This window comes from Benincasa hispida, chromosome 9 (genome assembly GCF_009727055.1).
Source record: "Benincasa hispida cultivar B227 chromosome 9, ASM972705v1, whole genome shotgun sequence".
Classification (NCBI taxonomy): domain Eukaryota; kingdom Viridiplantae; phylum Streptophyta; class Magnoliopsida; order Cucurbitales; family Cucurbitaceae; genus Benincasa; species Benincasa hispida.
Genome location: NC_052357.1, coordinates 60,110,537 through 60,126,794, shown reverse-complemented (window position 1 = coordinate 60,126,794; position 16,258 = coordinate 60,110,537). Strand labels below are relative to the sequence as shown.

At 38.6% G+C, this 16,258-nt stretch overlaps 1 protein-coding gene across 1 annotated transcript; it reads left to right on the top strand.

Annotated features, from left to right (window-relative positions):
• Positions 1 to 12,400: 12,400 nt before the first annotated feature.
• LOC120085743 (NF-kappa-B-activating protein) lies at positions 12,401 to 14,560 on the top strand. Its single transcript, XM_039041919.1, has one exon. The coding sequence runs from the start codon at positions 12,601 to 12,603 to the stop codon at positions 14,173 to 14,175; it is 1,575 nt and encodes a 524-aa protein (XP_038897847.1). The 5' UTR covers positions 12,401 to 12,600; the 3' UTR covers positions 14,176 to 14,560.
• Positions 14,561 to 16,258: the final 1,698 nt, after the last annotated feature.

Below are 16,258 nucleotides of genomic sequence, written 5' to 3'. Positions count from 1 at the left end.
CGAGGCTTTTACACTGTGTTTTACTCTACTCTGCCCAAAAGAATGTTCTTACTTTCGCAAGAGTCGACCCTCTCTCTGTTCTTAGTGCTTCCTGCAGTCTCTCGAGCTAACCAGAAACGATCTTTCGGCATCTTCTCTCTTTGCTTGCCTCCGCCTTCTAAGTATATGAATTACATATTACAGATATCTAGGATCTATCTTCTATGTATATGGAGGATAGGAACTCCAAAATTCTGAACTCTTTTATCGAAGGTGGCCTTCGGTATTTATAGAGCTTCAGGGTGAAGAGCTTTTCTCTTAAATGATTGCAATAATGGGAGGTCATTAAATCTCTATCTGATGCCTCGATTAATGGTCACCGAAAAGTTTAATATACTTGCTATAGTGTGTCGTTAACGGCTTGTCAACTAAATTCGGATTTGACCATCATCAGCTTTCTGTCCCATCATGATTTATTAAGCTTTCACCTTGATGCGTTGTCTTTATGCGGCCACCTTTTTTAGCAGATCTTCACGAACGCATATGATCTCATAGTTGTACAGTCGCAATCTTCTAATGCGCTCGGGCCGCATTCCTTAGATCGCAATTTTTCTTTGCGCCAACGCATTTTCCTACACAAAATACATAAATTAGCTGCTTTAATGCGATGGGTGCATGCGATTACAATGTTCTCAACTTAATGCTTTTGGACATGATTTTACATATTTTTATCGTCGCAATCCTACATTGTTTTATATCTTTGTGTTGTAATAACGTGCATTTCTGCCCATTATCACACCCCCAAATTTAAAACAATGTTTGTCCTCAAGCATAAACTAGAGATTTTCCGTAGAGAGTCAACCGCCTTTTCCTTACCTAGATTTCTCGAGGTGCCCTATTCAAATCTTATGAACCAAAATCATCTTAATTTCTATCCTGGTATCTTCTTAAAATATTTCTAAAATTTAGGGACCGCAAGTTTAACATTCAAAAATATTTTACTTGTTTCCAGGACATCGCATGATTTATTTCGAAAAAACTTTTTTTTTTCAACTGGGGTGTTTTCAAAGGATTTTTATCCTTGCGTAGTTTAGATATTCTTTCTATGACCTTGTGCCGATCCATGTGCCTCGCCTTCGTTTTGGTTTTCCCCCACAAATCTCATGCAAGCATCCAACTACGAGCAAGGTACTCTTTCTCAGTCTAAATTCATGCCCATTTGGCAGCGAAGTTGCGATCACTTTATTTATGCATTGATCATGATTCCTACCTTCGTTTTGGCTTGCCCCCACGAGTGTCATGCGGACATCCAACTATGAGTAGGATCCGATCGCAACGTTATGAATTTTTTTCTTTTTTTCTTTTTTGTAGAGATATCTAAAACTAGCAAGGTTGAGAATAATTACCACACCCTCAAATTTAAACGCAGCAATGTCCTCATTGTTGATAGACTGAAAGAACTCATGCGATGCTCTTAGGAAGTTTCGTAAAATTCAGGTTGACAGAAAGTTGGTGGACCACTAACTTCTAGAAATATTTCATGAATTGACAGTCCTAAAATTAAATTGATTCTAATATATGCGATGAGGAATAGAGCCATGCGTTTCATCATTGAAATCATAACTGGTATAGAAAAATAATACGATGACTAACTACGGTAATCAACATTTAATGATTGCGCCAACTAAAGAGGATGCGATGATAAAATTAAAAAAATGAATGTAAAAGTGCAAAATTTGGAATAAACAAAGTCAAAGAAAGATACAACCCCCAAATTTGCTCTATTGCCCATATCATCCTTGATCGCATCCTTCTTTGCGACAGGTCGATTCCTTCGATTGCGATGGTTAAACGAACTAGTCGCATTTTTCGATTATCGTATAGCTTTACTGCAATCGTTTACCACGATCGTTGCTAAAAACATCGAAAGGGTAAAAAATATAAAAGATAGAGTTAACAAAAAATTTCTCTCGCTCCTCTTTTTTTTTTTTTTTTTTTTTTTTTTGAGAATGCTGGTGTAACAAGGATATAAAAATGATAAGGATATAAAAAGAAGGTAGATTGAGTTAATGAACTGAAGATTTCAAAGGATACTTCAAAAAGATTGCGCCCCTAATGAGTTTGAATCGTATGATTGCGCCGGGACTGCCCACTTCTTCTTTAGTCGGAATTCTTCAGGTCCACGGAGGTTTTCTCACGATGTAAGTCTTCTCCGTGATATATTTTGACCCTTTTCCCGTTGACTTTGAATGCATTGGTCCCGTCCTTATTGGATAACTCAACCGCTCCATGCGGAAATACCTCTTTGATTATAAAAGGACCAGACCATTGTGATTTTAACTTGTCAGGAAAAAGTCGTAGCCGAGAATTGTACAACAAGACCTTCTATCCGACTTGGAGATTCTTCTCGCATAGTTGTTTGTCATGCCAATGTTTTGCACGTTCCTTGTAGATTTTGGTATTCTCATATGCTTGAGCTATCCATTCGTCAAGCTCGACCAACTGAAGCTTCCTTGCCTCCCCTGCGGTTTTTAAATCAAAATTGAGCTTTTTCACTGCTCACATTGCTTTATGCTCCAACTCAATCGGTAAGTGGCATGCCTTTCCAAATACCAGTGCATACGGGGACATGCCTATAGGTATTTTATAGGCAGTCCTATATGCCCACAAGGCATCATCCAATTTTATTACCCAATCCTTGCGTGAAGGCTTCACCACCTTCTCTAATATCAGCTTGATTTTCCTATTAGACACTTCAGCTTGACCATTTGTTTGTGGATGGTATGCGGTGGCTACCTTATGGTGGATATTATACTTGAGCACTGATTTGTTGAAGATGTTATTAAAAAAGTGAGAGCCTTCATCACTTATTATGGCACGTAGAGTGCCAAAACGAGTAAAAATATTTTTCCTCAAGAACTTGGAGACTATTGCCACATCACTTGCAATGTACGATACCACTTCTACCCATTTCAAAACATAATCGACGGCTAATAGAATGTATTTGTGACCATTGAATGGTGGAAATGGTCCCATAAAGTCTATGCCCCATACATCGAATAGCTCCAATTCTAAGATGATATTCATGGGCATCGCATTCTTCCATGAAATATTTCCCGTGCATTGGCACCGGTCTCATTTCATTGAGTAGTCTCTTGCATCCTTGAATAAAGTTGGCCAAAAATATCCACTTTGCAACACCTTTGCTGCTGTGCATTGGCCTCCAACATGTCCATCATACGGCGAGTCATGGCATTGAGATAGTATGCACTGGTGAGCAGCTTCTGGTACGCATAGGCACAAAATCTGGTCTGACCCCCTCTTGTAAAGATTTGGCTCGTCCCAATAATATGATTTACATTCATGCCTGAGCTGCCTCTTTTGGTGGGTTGTGTAGTTCTCAGGAAATTGTTCACAAACCAGGAAATTGACCACGTCTGCATACCATGGTAACTCTTCAATTTTAAAAAGCTGCTCATTTGAGAAAGTTGCGTTCACCTCTGACTAGTTGCGGTCGACTTCCGGATTTTCTAATCTTGATAGGTGGTCCGCAACCTGGTTCTCCGTCCCTTTGTATTCAATGATTTGAATTCTTGAAGGAGGAGAACCCATCGAATCAATCTCGGCTTTACTTCCTTCTTTCTCATCAAATATTTGATTTTCGAGTGGTCAGTGTGAACGATCACTTTGGATCCCAGCAAGTAAGCTCAAAATTTCTCCAATGCAAAGATCACCGCAAGCCGTTCTTTTTCTGTGGTAGTGTAATTTGTTTGGGTAGGGTTCAAGGTTCTACTTGCATATGCGATGGGGTGTAGCATTGTTTTCTTCTTTTATGCCAGCACCGCCCCCATCGCATAATCGTTTGCGTCGCACATCAATTTAAATGGCTTCATCCAGTCCGGTGCGACTAACATAGGTACGGTTATTAATGCGTTCTTCAGTATCTTGAATACGCTGAGACATTGTTCATCAAAGTCAAATGTTCTTTCTGCCTCCAACAACGCACTCAACGGTCATTCAATCTTCGAAAAGTCCTTCATAAAACGTCGATAAAATCTTACATGCCCCAGGAAGCTTTTGACACCCTTCACATTTACTAAAGATGGAAGCTTTTCAATAGCCTCAATCCTCGCCTTATCCACCTCCAGCCCATCCTTGGAGACTTTGTGCCCAAGCACAATACCTTCCTTCACCATGAAGTGGCACTTCTTCTAGTTCAGCATAAGGTTCGTCTCTTCACATCTTCTCAGTATCTTCTTTAGATTATTGAGACATACTTCGTATGTTTGCCCGTACACCGAGAAGTCGTCCATGAAAATTTCTACTAAATCTTTAAAATACTCAGAAAAGATGGCCATCATACACCTCTGGAATGTGCTCGGCGCATTGCATAAGCCAAACGGCATGCGTCAAAACGCAAACGTTCCATAAGGGCAGGTGAATGTGGTTTTCTCTTGGTCTTTAGAAGCACTCATGATTTAGTTGTAGCCTGCATATCCATCCAAAAAGCAGAAGTAATCATTTCCTGCTAGGCGGTCTAGCATCTGATCAAATAAAAGGCAAGGGGAAATGATCCTTTTTCGTCGCCGCATTCAGTTTGCGGTAGTCCATGCAGATCCACCAGCCAGTGACAGTCCTCATGGGTATTAATTCATTATTTGTATTTGGGACTACCGCCATCCCTCCTTTCTTTGGCACACATTGCACGGGGCTGACCCATGTGCTATTGGTGATTGGATAAATAATGTCTGCGTCCAACCATTTGATTATCTCCTTCTTCACGACCTGTCTTCATCGTAGGGTTTAGTCTGCGTTGATGTTCGATCGATCCTTTTTTATTTTCCTCGAGACGTATCCTGTACATGCAATATGCGGGGCTGATTCCTCTAATGTCTACTAGCGCCCATTCTATCGCTTTTATATACTTTTTCAGGATGCTCAACAACGCATTTTCTTGATCTTCTTGAAGCGTAGAGGAAATTATTACTAGTAGAGTTTCATTTTTCCCCAAATAAGCATACTTCAGGTGGTTTGGCAAGGTTTTTAATTCTACTGTGGGTGGTTGTTCCAAGGATGGTTTGTGTGTTTTTCTCTCTTCATTCAACGTCAGTTTTTCTTCTTTGGTTGTTGTTTCCATGATCGCATTGTAGGTTACTATGGATGCGGTTGCATCCTCTCTTTCATCTTCAAACTTTTCTTCTTCATACAAACTAGGTTCATTGTCAGAATCCGTTAAGTCTTCTTCTTTCGGGTACTTCATGGCTCTGATAATATCAAACCTGATCTTCTTTCCGTTCACGCTCATTGTGATATCTCCCTTGTACACATCAATCTGCGCGGCCAGTGGATAAAAATGGTTGTCCCAAAATGATGGGTACATCATTGTCCACTTCATAATCGAATATGATGAAGTCCGACAGTAAGATAAATTTTTCAATCGAGACCAGGATCCCTTCTGGATGAACAAGGGACCTGTCAGCTAGCTGGAGAGTCACCGTCGTGGGTGCCAGCTACCCCACATTCAGCTGCTTAAAAATTGAATGGGGCATTAAGTTGATACTGGCCTCAAGATCGCAAAACGCTTGACCAATATATATCCCGCCAATTGAGCAAGGTATTGTGAAACTTCCTGGGTCGCGCATTTTCGGTGGAATAATGGTTTTTGAACTTTGTGTTAATGCCACCGTTGCGAACTTACTTGTGCTCCTTTTCTTCATTACCATATCCTTCAGAAACTTTGCATACTTTGGCATTTGTTCAATCGCTTCAGTGAAAGGGATGTTGATATGTAATTGTTTCAACATGTCCATAAAGCAATGATATTACACTTCATCATTTTTCTTCTTCTTGAGTCTTTGAGGAAATGGTGGCAGTTGTATTTTCACGGTTCCCTGTTCTATCGGCTTAGAAGTGGACGCAATTTCCGGTTCCATCGTCTCTTGCTCTTCTGGTTCCTCTTGAGTCAACGGGGTCTGTGATTCTATTGCAACTGAAGCAGTCCTACTCGACTCCTTCTTCTCTGTCACAACTTGACATTGCTTCTTTCCTGTATTCCTTGAGTTGCGCGGGAGTTCAGTAGAACTCGGAAATGCCCCTTGCGGTCTACTTTTGAGCTCGCCCACAACATGTCTTATCTGAATTTCGAGATTGCAGATTGACGTCGCTTGATTCTGGAGTACTGTTTCATTCTTCTCAATATACTACTTTAGTAAGCTTTCCAGAGATGAGGATTGCGGTGCCTGCGAACTGCTAGCTTGATTTTGTGATTGACTGTTTGTTCGCGGGAAGAATTTTGGTGGCCCTTCTTTTTGCGCCATGGGTTAAAATTTTTTTTGTTGATTTTTCCATGCAAAATTGGGGTGGTTTCGCCACCCAGGGTTGTAAGTATTGGAGAAAGGATTATTCTTCATGAAGTAGACAGATTGTGGATTCCTCGGACACTCTTCCATTGGATGGCCTTCTCCGCAAGTGGCACAACTTGCGTTTGTTTGATCGATTGCATTGACCTGCCTCCTATGCATCCTTGGGCTGTTGATTATGATACCTTGTATTAGATTCATCATCGCATTTATTTGGTTTTGTAGGGATGTGACTGTCTCTTATACACATCTAGATGTGTATAAGAGACAGTGTCTATAGGACTTATGTCTAAGCCTCTATTCTTGTCTATGCGATGATGAATGACACACACATACACAAGGCGACCGCATACTATCTGTCTCTTATACACATCTAGATGTGTATAAGAGACAGCGCCTAGGCGTCGCTGAGCGATTCATCAATATCTTGTTCAAAATTAGTAATCAACTTCCTCCTTCTTGCGTTTTCTGTCGGGGGGAAGTACTTCTTCATGAACTTCTCAACTACTTGTTCCCATAATGTGATCTCCCCTGGTTCGAGAAAATAAGCCCATTTTTGGCTTGGTCACACAGCGAAAATGGGAACAGCGTTAGTCGAACCTCCTCAGCGAAGATGTTTGGGAACACAAATGTATTGCAGATTTCAATAAAACTCTGGAGATGGGCGTGCGGATCCTCGCCACGCCTACCGCCAAACTGTCTGACAGTCTGAATCATCTGCAACATAACCAGTTTCATCTTGAACCTTGATCCGTCCAGGGCTGGCCTCATGATTCCTGGTGAGAAATCATAGAGGTTGGGCGGCGCTTAGTCCCGGATGGGCTTATTGCCGTCGTTCGCCAAGAGAATGGGGTTCGCCATGATATTATTTGCATTCGATGCTCTGTCATCCGATTGCTCCACCATGTTGGGATTTCTCTCTTGTTGTTGTCCGCGACTGTTTCTTCTTCTTCTTCTGAACGTTCTTTCCATCTCTGGGTCATAATTGGGCTCAGAAACTTATCATTCGCTCATACGACGCCCGTTTCTTCCTTCACCAAGGAGAGAAAGTGCACAAAGATGGAAAAGCTGCAAAGAAAATCAAAAAGTTACCGTTAGCACAACATGTACTGCCGTAGTCCCCGACAATGGCGCCAAAAACTTGATGGCTCGTGAATATGATGAAATAATGGTGTATATTGCGATGGTGGTGTATGCGTTGCACATGCAAGTTTTCCTAGTAAAATCCAAGAATAAATCCTACTAAGTTGCCTAGTAAACCCAGGGTCGAACACAGGGACTACTTGAGACAATATGCGACGGTAAGTTTTGATTCCTTTTCGGTGACAAACAAAACAATAAGTTGGTTGGTATGTTTGTTTAAAGTATAAATCCTATGTGGCGGAATTGAGAAAAAAAAGTTAATAATAGCGAAAGTTACAATGAGTATGCGAGGAACGGGTTGAGAAGGGATTTAGCTAACACTTCCTAAGCTTGCGTTCAAATTATGCGATCATGCTACACACATACAACAGCATGTCATCTCTCAATGCAAATGTTATAGTTCCTAATTTTAAGATGCATGCGATGTATACGATAATGTCTATAGGACTTATGTCTAAGCCTCTATTCTTGCTATGCGATGATGAATGGCACACACATACAAAAGGCGATCACATACTATCATTTCCTGTTTCTAGGGTGCATGCGATGCATGATAGCAAATAGAACTTATCTTTAAGTTTCTATCTCTTGCTTATGCGGTTCTAATCTGACTTTCTCAAGCCTAGATTCTAACCTAACTCTCTCAAGTCTAGGTTCTTTCTTTAGGCTACTCTCTCAAGTATCTCTAAAGGGGTGATGGACGCATACAAAAGACAAGATGATCGCATAAAATGAAGATCTTAGGTCATGCTAGCTAAGTGCTTCTCAACCCATTCGGAAGTTTAATTACTTATGCGCATTGTGAAGAGATTGAACAAATGTAGAGATGCAAATTCCATTTTATAAATAAAATCAGAATATAGAATGACAATAGAAGTAGGGATAGGGAGCCTGGTAGAAATCTCTTGCTTCCCGAGACTTTTACACTGTGTTTTAGTCTATTCTACCCAAAAGAATGTTCTTGCTTTCGCAAGAGTCGACCCTCTCTCCATTCTCAGCACTTCCCGACATTCTCTCGAGCTAACGAGGAACGATCTTCCGACGTCTTCTCTCTTTGCTTACCTCCACTTTCTAAGTATATGAATTACAGATTACAGATATCTAGGATCTATCTTCTATGTATATGGCGGAGGGAACTCCAAAATTCTGAACTCTTTTACCAAAGGTGGCCTTTGGTATTTATAGAGCTTCAGGGTGAAGAGCTTTTCTCTCAAATGATTGCAATGATGGGAGGTCATTAAATCTCTGTCTGATGCGTCGATTAATGGTCACCGAAAAGTTGAATGTACTTGCTACAGTATGTCGTTAACGGCTTATCAACTAAATTCGGATTCGACCATCATCAACTTTCTGTCCCATCATGATTTATTAAGTTTTCACCTTGATGTGTCATCTTTATGCGGCCACCTTATTGAGCAGATTTTCGCGAACGCATATGATCGCATAGCTTTACAGTCGCAATCTTCTAATGCGCTCGGGCGCCACATTCCTTAGATCGCAATTTTGCTTTACGCCAACGCATTTTCCTACACAAAATACGTAAATTAGCTGCTTTAATGCGATGGGTGCATGCTATTGCAATGTTCTCAACTTAATGCTTTTGGACATGATTTTACATATTTTTACCGTCGCAATCCTACATTGTTTTATATCTTTGCATTGTAATAACGTGCATTTCTGCTCATTATTAGTTAGTAGAGAGGTTGTTCCCTTCAAGTGCTGATTCTGGGTCTTGAACAAGAGGTCTCACCCTCTCATTGGCCTGAAAGGGATTCGATTTGTTGATTGGATCACAAATCAATGAGCGATCAGTGGAACTTAAGAAACAAGAGGTAATTTCGGGGGTAAAACAAAGAGTCGACCCAGCCGTTATTACGAGCAACCTGTGAAGGGTTAACTTACTAATCATGGTTATATCGAGTAGACATAATATATCTATAATGAGGGGAGTTCAGCTATGGGCTTTAGTGGAATCACCCTTAGTTATGAATGGGGGTTAGATTGGTCTAATGAGTTTAGCCGATTAATCTTGGATCGTTGGAGCCCATGATCTGTAGGTCTGCGAGGTCCCCCTACTAGCTCGTAAATGGATAAGCTCTAGAATAGCGTGATAAGTTAATTTGAAGTGTTCAAATTAGAATTAAATGAATTTGGAGAAATAATATTTAAATATGATTTAAGTATTTGAAGATGAAATTTTGTTAAAAATAATTTAATATTTGATATTAAATTAATTAAGAATTATTTAAATTGTTTAAATAATTATTTATTAATTTTATTAAAGAAAATAATTTATGAAAATAATTTTGTTAAATTAATAATATTTTCAGTTTTATTAAATAAAATTGATTTTGAAATCAAATTTTGATAAAATTGAAAAAGAAAAGAAAAACACAAAGTTGGAAAAATTGATTTTCCATTTACTTCATGAACTAGCTCACCAACAACCCACTTTAACTCTTCATTAACTCCAAGCATGAGGTGCATCTCAAGCAGCAAACTTCTATGCATGAATGTCTGCAATATATAGAAGATTTTGGAGTGTTTTGAAGGGAGAGCAATCGAACAAAAATTTTGAAAAAAAATTGAGAGAAGAAGGGTGTTCTTCTACATGGTTGTTGCTTTGAGCTTCTCCAAATTTTCCTAATTCCAGCTTATTTTGAGTCCCACTATTAATCTTGAGCTCCAAGAGGATAGTAGGGAAGATCTTGGGGTGGTCTACAACAAGATCCTATGGAGATTTGCAGCTGAATCGAAGCTTAGAGGAAGTTCTTCAAAGGTATGTCATGAAACCCATTTTTTTCTGTTGAAGCATGTTTTCTTTTCGACCAAAATTAATGAATTAGAGTGCTTATGGATCCCGATTTCTTCCGCTGCACATTGGTACCTTCCAACACATTTGATGTGTATGTCAAATCCATCTAGATCAATATTTAGTCGGTGTAGAAAACTCACTATTTCGCTACACGATATATCGTGTCTAATTTTTAGACCTTTCATATGACCGCCAACATAATTACTTCTGGTCTGGTCCCACTCCCTACCATGGCGTACAAAGATGCGAAATAATGTCATTAATCTACAATACACCAATTATAATAATTGATCAAACATTGAAATTACAGAAACAAAAATATGTGTGGTAGACGGTTGCTTATAAAAGGGTATACAATCGTATATCATAAGGTATACAATCATATATATATTTATTACAATCTAATATCTAACAATATATGATCGGTATGTTGTGGTACATGATCATGTACTTCATGATATAGATCGAAAATACAATGGTACCCGATTGACAAAATAATAGTGAACAAACTTCTAAAACTTTCGGTTAACATTTACTGTATCGCTTATGGGTATGTAGAATGATCTTCTTTGAAGACTGCTCGCTCTAGACCCACAAAATAACTTGAATGGAGTTGAGAGCGATTTGTGTGCGACTAAAAGTGATAGAGCAATGGAGAAGACGATAATATTTGAGTGAAACTAAAGAGTTGAATGATATTCATTTACTTGTCCCATGGTTAAGATCCAATAGCATTGAATTCTAATAGTACAATGTTGGTTGAGAATATTTGGTTGCATTAAATTGTAAAAAGGAAGATTAAAGGATAAAGAAGAGTAGGAGAGTAGCATTTAAAATCAGGACAAAAATGTATTTCACGTATGAAAAAAGGCCAATGAGAACAAAGTTTTTAGAAAGAGGTCATCCATATAAAAGTTTTGTGTTTTTTTGGTTATTTTATAAAAATTTCCCTTCCTAAATATAGAGTAAAAATTTTGATTTTTTTTATTTTAGCACTCAATTAGTCGAGTTCCCATATTTTAGATCAAGTTATCTTCATTCTTCATTTGATAAATTGTCAAAAATAACACGTTTAAGTTTTTACTTTACAAAACTAGCATTCTTTTTAAAATTCATAAGAATAGTTTTTCTCCGTTCATCTCGGTGAGATCGACCATGAGATTTTAGTTAAAAATCAGAATATTCCAACTTATTGATTGTTTGGGGCTTTATTGGTACATCTTGCCAGATTATACATGGACAAGATAACATTGAGATTCTATAGGAAGCTTTCTTGGTGAAATTATGGACACATTAACACCGAAATTCATATATTTGAGCTTTTTCGGTGGAATCTCGGGCAGAATTAACACCAATATTCTATATATATCCCAAATCTTACACAAATTTTCGCAAATTTTGATCTTTTCCAAAATTTAAAAATGTTAATCAATTTGAAATTATATTTTGATAATTGAAAAACCCATTTGAAATTTTGGAAATTCATACTATTGTGCAAACACAAATTATGCTACATATTTGAAAAATTACGTAATAATTTTATATAATATTTAGTAACTATAATTAAATTTAGAGAAAATTTGAAAATATATAAGATTTGGTATAACATTTAGTAAGATTACATTAAAAAAAAATAGCAAATTTTGGTGTGTAATGTACCGAAAAGGGCCAAAACAATCAATAAATTAGATTTTGTAATTCAAACGAATAATTTTAGGTTGCAAAGGTAAAATCTTAGGATTTTATTACAATTAAACAGGAAGTTTTGTCTCTATCCGAAGATTTTGACTTGGAATAAATTCACTCCATTGTACATATCATCGATTGTTAAGTCACTCTCATATTCTAAGAATTTTCTCTAGTAAAAATGTTTATATAAATAATTATGGACGTTAAAAAAAACTCGACGAATTCGGACTACCCAACCCAAACCGAAAGGATTGAGTTGGGTTAATTTTTTTCTTGGATTGGATTGAGTTGAAAAATTGAAAAACAAAATTCGGGTCGGTATTCAATTGGAGAAAGATAGTCCCGGTTTGACCCGACCCGGTCAAATGCATATATATATATATATATATAAAACCTACGGTCTTCTTCCCTTATTCTCCCCTCATTCAAGTTCACGCGCTCGGCAAAGTATCCCTCGCCGTCTCATTCTCGTCTCTCACAAGGTCGCCAAGGTCTCCTTCTTCTTCTTCTTCCACATGCCCTTCTTGGTTCTGCGACTGCCCTTCTCAGCCTGTCATCTTGATTCCTGAACTCTTAATTTCTTCTTTCATATGCTCAGATCTGATTAGATATCTTATGGGCCGACCAGAAACTCTCCATCAGTTGAAGAACGTTCGATCTGATCGAGAAAATGGCGCCCATCGTTACTCTCCGGATTCCGATGTGTCCCGTGGCGATTACCGACGACGTCGTAGCCCTAGCTATGAAAGTTATGATCGATACAATCGCCGTCGATCTGTCTCGCCTGACTACCCGGATGTTAGACGGAGCCCTAGGGTTGATGGAGACCAAAACGGTCTGCCCAAGAGATTTGGGCGTGCCGGAGGGAGGGCGTATCTGGATAGGAATGGGAGAGCGTCTGACGAGTCGGATTCGGATGAGGAGTTGAAGGGGTTGAATTATGAGGAGTATCGGAGGCTGAAGAGGCAGAAGCTCCGGAAGACATTGAAGCATTGTATTTGGAGAGTCACCCCTAGCCCACCTAGGAATGGGAATGAAGAATATGAGGAGAAAGATGATGAGATTTTGGAAAAATATGGTGACGACGACGGTGGAGATAAAAGTGGATTGAACGAGAAAAAGCAACATGAAGAAAAATATGCATCTGATCAAACTAAGAATTCCGATTCGGACTCTGATTCTGAATTGTCTGATACAAAATTGAAAAGGGGGAAATCGAAGAGTTCAGGTTCCAAGCGTAGAAGTAGAAAATCGTCTCTTAGTGATTCAGAGTCTGGCAGTGATACCGAGAGCGAAGGTGAAGGTGAATCAGAGGAAGAAAGTCGGAGGAGAAGAAAGAAATCGACGAGTAGGAGGAACAGAAAACATAAGAATATCAAGAGTAGTAAGAAGAAGAAGAGTAGGTACAGTGATACAGAGGACAGTGAAGAAAGCGAGACAGATGATTCTGATGTCAGTGACCATGTGAAGTCAAGAAAAAGAAGTCGTAGAAAGAGGTCCAAGAAGAGTAGGAAGAGGAGGTATAGTGATTCCGATGAGAGTGAGGAAAGTGAAGGCAAAGGGTTGAGGAAGCGGAGGAGCTCTTCGACTTCATCAAAATCCAGGAGCAAGAGAAAAAGACAGTCAGAATCGGAGAGTAAAAGTTCCTCGTCTGAGGAGAATTCTGGTTCTGAAGACATTGATGATAAGAGTAAATCAATGGTTGATGGAGAGAAAATGGCTGAGATTAATGCTGCTGAAGCTCTGAAGATTAAGGAAATTTTGGATGCACAAAAGAAACCTGCATTTGATAATGAGATGCCAGTTGGACCGATGCCACTGCCAAGAGCTGAGGGCCATATTAGCTATGGTGGTGCTCTTAGGCCTGGAGAAGGTGACGCCATTGCACAGTATGTTCAGCAGGGGAAGCGTATTCCACGGCGTGGTGAAGTGGGTCTTTCAGCCGAGGAAATTCAGACTTTTGAGACCCTTGGCTATGTGATGAGCGGTAGCAGGCATCAGAGAATGAATGCAATCCGTATTAGAAAAGAAAACCAAGTTTACAGTGCTGAAGATAAAAGAGCCCTTGCAATGTATAACTATGAAGAAAAAGCAAAACGTGAGCGGAAGGTGATGGATGATCTCCAGCGGCTTGTTCAGCGCCACATAGGTCATGATGTTGGCCCTTCACATGATCCTTTTGCTGCATAACCTCATTTGGCGCCATATTGAGATGTGTATGTAATCACTCTTAAGGCAGGAACAAAATGTGTCATGTAAGGATATGTGAATCACTGCTAAATATTGGTATCCCTTTTAGTTGGCTTATCAAACAAGCTTTAAGAAAATATGTTTTTGTCTTTGACATGTGTTGCTGAATCCCTTTTAAAAAGTTGTATTTATAGTAGAGTTTGATGGTTCTATATTCAAGCAACTTAGAAAATAGAAATTTCCAGTATTTTACATGTTTGCAAGGCAGTACTTCACTAGGGATGGCATGGTACAGGTCATACTATTGACTTTTGGGAGAATTGTCTAGAGTATTTCCTTGTATGATAAAGTTTCAATGATCAAAATGAGTTCTCTGCTTCGCCTATCTTCCTTTCATTGTCTCATTTCCTTCATTGCAAATCTCTTTCATTTTATAATTTCCCCTAATGTTATCTTTATCATGATGTTTTTAACATTTACTAGAAATTTGATTACTTTACATACGGAAATTGTGCCTCTGGATGTCAAACCCTTGGGTGCTCAAAATGATTTGAGCTAATTCAAAATTTGATGCGTAGATGTGTGCTTCATTGGCGCCAATTAAATTTCTCAAAGGAAGTTTATTAAGTTGGGTTTTGTACATTCTTTATTCCTGATTGTGAACCCTGGTTAGTTATATTTATATATATATAGATATAGATATCTTTTGTAAGCATATATTTTTTGGATATAGATGTTCATTTTTAGAGAGTGAATTGTCTCCAAGCCGTACTTTATGGCTAGAATGATATTACTGGGTTTTGTTCTTATTCCACATGTCTCGAGTTTGGCAAAGAAGGAACTGTGAAGTATAAATGGAGAGGTATATTCACTTATCAAACCTTGAACTTGTTCCTTTTAAAATTCTTCTAATTCATCATTTATGAACTGGTGAGAAGCAAAATCTATTTAGGAACATATGCAGAGCCTACCCTGTTCCAGAAAATAACTTCTGTCCACACACACATATGACACGTTTAGTTTGCTTTGGTTCTGGAGCCTTCCGTTGCCAGTAGTGATATGACAAAGAAAACAACTTTTTGTTCATTTATGTGGAATCTTGACATGCATTTAAGTACACTCTTTCCTTGATGCAAAATTCAATCCTTGAGCATATGATTTGTTATGTTTAAAAATGTAAGTCTCAGATTTTCACTCGTAAATTTAGACTTTAATTGATTATTGATGTTTTTTTTTTCTTTTTTTTTCCCCCCCTTTGCAGGGAACTGAATGATAATCCAGCAGTACAATCCAAGCTGCTAAAAAGCTTTTTCTCCTTTCATGAGAATGGAGATCATATAATTTGCTTCATTTGGCAGTCAAGTCTCAGGAGTAGTGCATATATTTGTTCTCATAGTGTTGATCATCTGCAGGAATCTCTCCTCAAATGATCTATGAGGTCCTATACCAGTTGAGCTGTCTCGTAATGGCAATTTGGATAAAATGTAAGTATATGAGATCTAATTTTTCACTCAGCTTTTGCCATATTTCTCATACTAACTCATAGAGAGACATCTCAAATAACAAAATTAGTGGCACAATTTCTTCATCCTTCGGCTATCTTGAAAATCTCCTTAAACTGTATGTATCATCTTTACCCTATTTTGGTTGTCATCAATGCGTACTTCTTTGGGCTGAAATCACTGACTGGCCTCTTTTGGTAATCCCCATAGAAATTTAAGTAGGAATCACTTAATGGGATTCATTCCAGCTGAATTCGGCAATTTAAGGAGCGTAATGGAAATGTAAGTGGTTCTGAAATGTTTTGTACCTTTCAAGGTTGGGGAGTAGTGATATGTTGATCAGCAGCTCTTCTTTGAATGCGGGAACTTTAGTTTTCTATTCTATTCTTGTCTTTATGTTGCTGTTGCTATACTGTAGAGATATTTCACACAAACAGCTCTCTGGGTTCATTCCTCAAGAACTGAGTCAACTTCAAAATCTCATCTCCTTGTAAGATCTGAAGCTGAAACTTGTGGAATTTTCCATCCACAGTTCTTACCTTCACGTTGCAGGTTTTATGGATGCTACTTTGATGTCAATT

Bases quoted from the DNA above. Each gene is read 5' to 3' on its own strand.
- LOC120085743 (XM_039041919.1), top strand. From the start codon at position 12,601: ATGGGCCGACCAGAAACTCTCCATCAGTTGAAGAACGTTCGATCTGAT.